Genomic DNA, 7,818 nt, shown 5'->3' on the forward strand with positions numbered 1-7,818 from the left:
CTCCTACAACCTTTTTTCCTGCAACCTGTTCACCTACATACTGTCCTTCTACAACCTGTCCTCCCACAATGTCTTCCTACAACCTGCCCTCCTACAAACTGTCCTCTTAAAACCTGTGCCCCTATAACCTGTCCTCCTGCAACCTGTCCTCCTACAATCTTGCTTCCTACAACCTGTCCCTCTACAACCTGTCTTTCTGCAACCTGTCCTCCTACAAACTGTTCTAATACAACCTGTCCCCCTACAACCTGTCCTCCTACAACCTGTCTCCTACAACCTGTCCACCTACAAACTGTCCTCCTACAACCCGTCCTCCTACAACCTGTCCACCTACAACCTGTCCTCCTACTGTAACGGGGATGGGGGAAATGGCTCTCTCTTGTCCATTATTCCACCCCCCAGTTAGCTAACTATTCTAGAGCACTCCCAGAGTTCCTACGGCAACCTCACTCGTTCAACACCTTGTAACCTAGGTATTTGACTACCTAGGTGCTAAGACTACAAGGCGCCGTAACTTGATCAGCTACCCGAAAGCTCTAGAGAGAACTCTTGAATACATTTCACTGCCACAAACGTATAAGAGAAAACGAAAGGAAAGAAATGAATAGTGAAGTAATTAGTGAGGGTTTGGGGTGAGAGGTAGAGAGGTGGGAGGAGCGAGGAGGGTCATTAGTTGAAAGTGAGAGTTTAGAGAGGGGTGGAGGGAGAGGTGTAGATAGGTAGAAGTAGAAGAGTAGATAGTAGAAGTAGAAGAGTAGGTAGTAGTAGAAGAAGTGCTGCCACCATCCATTCAAGATCATTCCATACAAGACAAGGAATGGAACTTGCCTGTATCACCAAATTCTCAAAGATGTTAACACGAGGTCATTATTAGTCTGTTCCAACTGTATCATGTACTCATTAAAATCCTGAACCAGTAACCACAGAGGCTTTCTCACCTCAACTCAAAGACTCTACGGAACCAAGTTAAAGACAATTTAAATAATAAATTCAATTATATTTCACATGATAACTATCATAATTTAAGCCATTCAAATGTTCCAGTTTAATATGCAAAGTGAATCATCATCCAAGAATTTGAGAACCCTACAACTGACTATCCCTGATCATCACACAACATATGTAAACACGACCAAGTCACCTTAATGTTCAACTCACCAAGTGTCTGCCTATAGCTGGATAGATGGGGGGGGGGGGGGGGTGTCCCGCCCTGCCGGCCGACAGCCTCCCTGCTAGGCCGTCTTCTCTGCTCTCCTGGCTGCTGTTGTTCTCTTAATGCTCTCGAATCGATAGCTCTCCGAGCATATATTGGGAAACCTAGTAGCTAACTCCGCCTACAAGTAGATAGCCTCCGGCTCTCTACCAAGCCACTCCTTAAACGTCGGCATGTTTGAAGGTCAATTATCAGATTAGCAGAGGCAAGGTGAAATTCAAATTGGTGACCTCAGGTCACTTGGGTGACCCAGAGGTCACCCAAGGTGTGAGATTCAGGCTGCCAGAATGGCGCCTGTCAAATCCTTGTCTGTGACTCATGTACTCTATGTATGTAGTAAAAAAAACTAAGCCAAACACCTTTACGGTGTTACACTACAACCTGTCCTCCTACAACCTGTCCCCTACAACCTGTCCCCTACAACCTGTCCCTCTACAACCAGTCCTCCTATAACCTGTCCTCCTACAACCTGTCCCCTACAACCTGTCCCCTACAACCTGTCCCCTACAACCTGTCCCCTACAACCTGTCCCTCTACAACCAGTCCTCTACAACCTGTCCTCCTACAACCTGTCCCCTACAACCTGTCCTCCTACAACCTGTCCCCTACAACCTGTCCCCTACAACCTGTCCCTCTACAACCAGTCCTCCTATAACCTGTCCTCCTACAAACTGTCCTCCTAAAACCTGTCCCGCTAAAACCTGTTCTCCTGCAACTTGTCCTCTTACAACCTGTCCTCCTACAACCTGTTCTCCTAAAACCTATTCTCTTACATCCTGTCCTCCTACAACCTGTCCTCCTGCAACCTGTTCCCCTGCAACCTGTCCTCCTACAACCTCTTCTCCTACAGCCTGTCCTCCTACAACCTCTTCTCCTACAGCCTGTCCTCCTACAACCTGTCCTTCTACAGCCTGTCCACCTACACCCTGTTCTCCTAAAACCTGTCCTCCTACAACCTGTCCTCCTACACCCTGTTCTCCTACAACCTGTCCTCCTACAACCTGTCCTTCTACAGCCTGTCCACCTACACCCTGTTCTCCTAAAACCTGTCCTCCTACAACCTGTCCTCCTACAGCCTGTCCTCCTACAACCTGTCCTCCTACAACCTGTCCTTCTACAGCCTGCCCACCTACACCCTGTTCTCCTAAAACCTGTCCTCCTGCAACCTGTTATCCAGCAACCTGTCCTCCTTCAACCTGTTCTCCTACATTCTGTCCTCCTACAATCTGTCCTCCTGCAACCGTGTTCTCCTGCAAATGTCCTTTTACAACCTGTCCTCCTGCAACCTGTCCTTCTGCATCCTGTCCTCCTGCAACCTGTCCTCCTACAATTTGTCCTCCTACAGCCAGTCCTTCTAGAGCCTGTCCTCCTACAACCTGTCCTCCTACAGCCTGTCCTCCTGAACTTGTCCTGATGCAACCTGTTCTCCTGCAACTTGTCCTACAGCCCGTCCTCCTGCAGCCTGTCCTCCTGCAACCTGTCCTCCTGGAAACTGTCTTCTACAACCTGTCCTCCTAAAACCTGTCTTCCTACACCCTGACCTCCTACAGCCAGTCCTCCTACAGCCTGTCCTCCTACAACGTGTCCTCCTACAGCCTGTCCTCCAACACCCTGTTCTCCTAAAACCTGTCCTCCTACAACCTGTCCTCCTGCAACCTGTTCTCCTGCAACCTGTCCTCCTACAACCTGTCCTCCTGCAACCTGTCCTCCTTCAACCTGTTCTGATACATTCTGTCCTCCTACAATCTGTCCTCCTGCAACCTGTTCTCCTGCAACCTGTCCTCCTACAACCTGTCCTCCTGCAACCTGTCCTCCTTCAACCTGTTCTGATACATTCTGTCCTCCTACAATCTGTCCTCCTGCAACCTGTTCTCCTACAAATGTCCTTCTACAACCTGTACTCCTGCAACCTGTCCTCCTGAAACCTGTCCTCCTACAATCTGTCCTCCTACAGCCTGTCCTTCTAGAGCCTTTCCTCCAACAAACTGTCCTCCTACAGCCTATCCTCCTGAATCTGTCCTGATGCAACCTTTTCTCTTGCAACCTGTCCTCCTACAGCCTCTCCTGCAGCCTGTCCTCCTACAACCTGTCCTCCTGCAAACTGTCTTCCTACAACCTCTCTTCCTAAAACCTGTCTTCATACACCCTGACCTCGTACAGCCTGTCCTCGTACAGCCTGTCTTCCTGTAACCTGTCCTAATGCAACCTGTCCTCCTGCAACCTGTCCTCCTGCAATCTATGCTCCTGCAACCTGTCCTCCTACAGCCTGTCCTCCTGCAACCTGTCCTCTTGCAACCTATCCTCCTGCAACCTGTCCTCCTGCAACCTGTCCTCCTACAACCTTTCCTGATAAAACCTGTCCTCCTACAACCTGTCAATATCCTGCAACCTGTCCTCCTACAGCCTGTCCTCCTACAACCTGTACCCCTACAACCTGTCAACCTACAACCTGTCCTCCTGCAACCTCTCCTTCTACAAACCTGTCCTTCTACAACCTGTCTTCCTACAAACGGTCCTCCTACAACCTATCCTCCTACAACCTGTCCTCCTACAACCTGTACCCCTACAACCTATTCACCTACAACCTATCCTCCTGCAACCTGTCCTCCTACAACCAGTCCTCCTATAACCTATAGTCCTGCAACCTGTCCTACTACAATCTGTCCTCGTACAAACTGTCCCGCTTAAACCTGTCCTCCCACAACCTCTCATCCTACAACCTGTCCTTCTACAATCTTTAATCCTGCAACCTGTCCTCCTACAACCTGTTCACCTACAACCTGTCCTCCTACACCCTGTCCTCGTACACCTGTCCTCCTGCAACCTGTCCTCCAACAACCTGTCCACCTACAACCCGTCCTTCTACAACCTGTCCTCCTGCAACCTGTTCTCCTGCAACCTGTCCTCTTACACAGCCTGTCCTCCTACACCCTGTCATCCTACAACATGTCCTCCTACAACCTCTCCTCCTACAACCTGTCCTCCTTCAACCTGTCTTCCTGCGACGTGTTTTCCTGTAACCTCTCCTCCTACAACCTGTCCTCCTACAGCTTGTCCTCCTACAACCTGTCCTCCTGCAACCTGTCCTCCTATAACCTGTCCTCCTACAACCTGTCCTCCTACAACCTGTACCCCTACAACCTGTCCTCGTACAACCTGTCTTCCTGCAACTTGTCATCCTACAACCGGTCCTCTTACATCCTATAGTCCTGCAATCTGTCCTCCTACAACCTGTCCTCCTTCAACCTGTCCCCCTACAACCTGTCCCCCTTCATACTGTCCTACAATATTTCCTCCTGCAACTTTTCCTCCTGCATCCTGTCCTCCTGCAACTTGTTCTGCAACATGTCCTCCTACAACCTGTTCCCCTACAACCTTTCGTCCTACAACCTGTCCTCCTACAACCTGTCCTCCAACAATCTGTCCTACAACCTGTCCTTCTACAACCTGTCCTCCTGCAACCTGTCCTCCTTCAACTTGTCCTCCTACCACTTGTCCTCCTAAAACCTGTTCTTGTACAACCTGTCCTCCTGCAAACTGTCCTCCTACAACCTGTCCTCTTACAAACTCTCCTCTTACAACCTGTCCTCCTACAACATGGCCTCTTACAATCTGTCCTCCTACAGCCTTTCCTCCTACAACCTGTCCTCCTATAACCTGTCCTCCTAAAACCTGTCCTCCTACAACCTGTCCTCCTGCAACCTGTCCTACAACCTGTCCTCCTACAACCTGTCCTCCTACAATCTATCCTCCTGCAACTTATTCTCCTGCAATCTGTCTTCCTACAACCTGTCCTCCTACAAACTGTCCTCCTACAACCAGTCCTCCTACAATCTCTCCTCCTACAATCTCTCCTCCTTAAACCTGTCCTCCTACAACCCGTCCTCCTACAACCTGTCCCCCTACAACCTGGCCTCCTAGAACCTGTCCTCCAACAACGTGTCCTCCTACAACCTGTCCCTCTACAACTTGTCCACCTACAAACGTCACTCCTATAAACTCTCCTCCAACAACCTGTCCTCCTACAACTTGTACCTCTACAACCTGTCCTACAATCTTACCTCCTGCAACTTGTCCTCCTGCATCCTGTCCTTCTACAACCTGTCCTCCTAAAACCTGTTGACCTACAAACTCTCGTCCTACAACCTGTCCTCCTACAACCTGTCCTCCTACAACTGGTCCTCCTACAACCTGTTCTCCTGAAATCTTTCCTATAACCTGTCCTCCAGCAACCTGAGCTCCTACAACCTGTCCTCCTACAACCTGTCCTCCTACAACTGGTCCTCCTACAACCTGTTCTGAAATCTTTCCTATAACCTGTCCTCCAGCAACCTGAGCTCCTACAACCTGTCCTCCTACAACCTGTCCTCCTACAACTGGTCCTCCTACAACCTGTTCTGAAATCTTTCCTATAACCTGTTCTCCTGCAACCTGTCCTCCTACAACCTTTTCACCTACATACTATCCTTCTACAACCTGTCCTCCTACAATCTGTCCTCCTACAACCTGTCCCCCTACAACCTGTCCTCCTATAACCTGTCCCCCTCCAAACTGTCCTCCTAAAACCTGTCCACCTACAACCTGTCTCTCTACAACCTGTCCTCCTACAACCTGTCCTACAACCTGTCCTCCTACAACCTGTCATCCTGCAACCTGTCCTCCTACAACCAGTCCTCCTACAACCTATAGTCCTGCAACCTGTCCTACTACAACCTGTCCTCCTACAACCTGTCCCCCTACATCCTGTCCTCTTTCAACCTGGCCTCCTACGACCTGTCCTCCTTCAACCTGTCCTCTTACAACCTGTCCTCCTACAACCTCTTCTCCTACAACCTGTCCTCCTACAACCTGTCCTCTTACAACATGTCCTCCTACAACCTGTCCTTCTTCAACCTGTCCTCCTGCAACCGGTTTTCCTACAACTTGTCCTGCTAGAACCTGTCCTGCTACAACTTGTCCCCTACAACCTGTCCTCCTGCAAACTGTCCCCCTTCAACCTGTCCTCCTACAACCTTTCCCCTACAACCTGTCCTCCTACAAACTGTCCTCCTCCAACCTGTCCTCCTACAACCCGTCCTATTACAACCTGTCCTCCTACAACCTGTCCTCCTACAACCTGTCCTCGTACAACCTGTCCTCCTGTAACCTGTCCTCCTATAACCTGTCCTCCTACAACCTGTCCTCCTACAACCTGTACCCCTACAACCTGTCCTCGTACAACCTGTCTTCCTGCAACCTGTCCTCCTACAACCGGTCCTCTTACAACCTATAGTCCTGCAACTTGTCCTCCTACAACCTGTCCTCCTTCAACCTGTTCCCCTACAACCTTTCCTCCTACAACCTGTCCTCCTACAACCTGTCCTCCAGCATTCTGTCCTACAACCTGTCCTCCTACAACCTGTCCTCCTGCAACCTGTCCTCCTTCAACTTGTCCTCCAACAACTTGTCCTCCTACAACCTGTTCTTGTTCAACCTGTCCTCCTGCAACCTGTCCTCCTACAACCTGTCCTCTTACAAACTCTCCTCTTACAACCTGTCCTCCTACAACATGGCCTCCTACAACCTGTCCTCCTACAGCCTTTCCTCCTACAACCTGTCCTCTACAACCTGTCCTCCTACAAACTGTCCTTCAACATCCTTTCCTCCTACAACCTGTCCTCCAACAACCTGTCCTCCTACAACCTGTCCGCTTGCAACCTCTCCTCCTACAACCTGTCCCTCTACAGCCTGTTCACCTAAAACGTCACTCCTATAAACTCTCCTCCAACAACCTGTCCTCCTACAACTTGTACCCCTACAATCTATCCACTTACAACCTGTCCTCTTGTAACCTGTCCTCCTACAACCGTTCCTCCTACAACCTACAGTCCTGCAATCTGTCCTACTACAACCTGTCCTCCTTCAACCTTTTCCCCTACAACCTGTCCTCCAACAACCTGTCCTCTTACAACCTCTCCTCCTACAACCTGTCCTACAATCTTACCTCCTGCAACTTGTCCTCCTGCATCCTGTCCTCCTACAACCTGTCTTCCTACAACCTGTTGACCTACAAACTGTCGTCCTACTGTAATATCTCGCCTTGTATTATCTCGACCGCGCACCCCGCTACTACCACTGAGCCAACCGTGCAATCTCCGCTCTTCCTATGGTAATAACAGATGCTATACCGATCATGTAAGATGTTAACACTCGGGCCGTCATACGAAGACGTAAACCAGTACACAGAGGAAGGAGAGAGAGAGAGAGAGAGAGAGAGAGGGAGAGAGCGAGAGAGAGAGAGGAAGAGTGAGGCAGAGCGAGAGCAAGGGAGGGAGAGCGAGAGCGAGTGAGGGCGAGGGAGAGTGAGACACTAGTGAGGGAGAGTGAGACAGAAAGATAGAGATAATCGTAGTCACAACCTATCGTATGAGTTACCGAGTGACGCTGCCACCACCCTGAGTTACCGGACAGGGGACCGGAGTGAGAGTCGTAGGTCTTGCAGATGGAATAACCTACCAGGACAGGTGTAGGGAACAATTGAACGGTACAAGGATCTTGGCCTGACACTCGAATAATCCTGACCACTTGGGAACTATAGTGTACACAAGAATAAGGCGGGACACACC

At 50.0% G+C, this 7,818-nt stretch overlaps 1 protein-coding gene across 1 annotated transcript; it reads right to left on the reverse strand.

Annotated features, from left to right (window-relative positions):
• Positions 1–2,653: 2,653 nt before the first annotated feature.
• LOC138356432 (circumsporozoite protein-like) lies at positions 2,654–5,298 on the reverse strand. Its single transcript, XM_069312581.1, has 2 exons — positions 5,275–5,298; positions 2,654–3,079 (listed from the first exon to the last, which is right to left on the reverse strand). The coding sequence occupies exons 1-2, from the start codon at positions 5,296–5,298 to the stop codon at positions 2,654–2,656; spliced, it is 450 nt and encodes a 149-aa protein (XP_069168682.1).
• Between the last annotated feature and the right edge of the window lie 2,520 nt (positions 5,299–7,818).

The sequence above is a fragment of the Procambarus clarkii genome, chromosome 72, assembly GCF_040958095.1.
Source record: "Procambarus clarkii isolate CNS0578487 chromosome 72, FALCON_Pclarkii_2.0, whole genome shotgun sequence".
Taxonomy (NCBI): domain Eukaryota; kingdom Metazoa; phylum Arthropoda; class Malacostraca; order Decapoda; family Cambaridae; genus Procambarus; species Procambarus clarkii.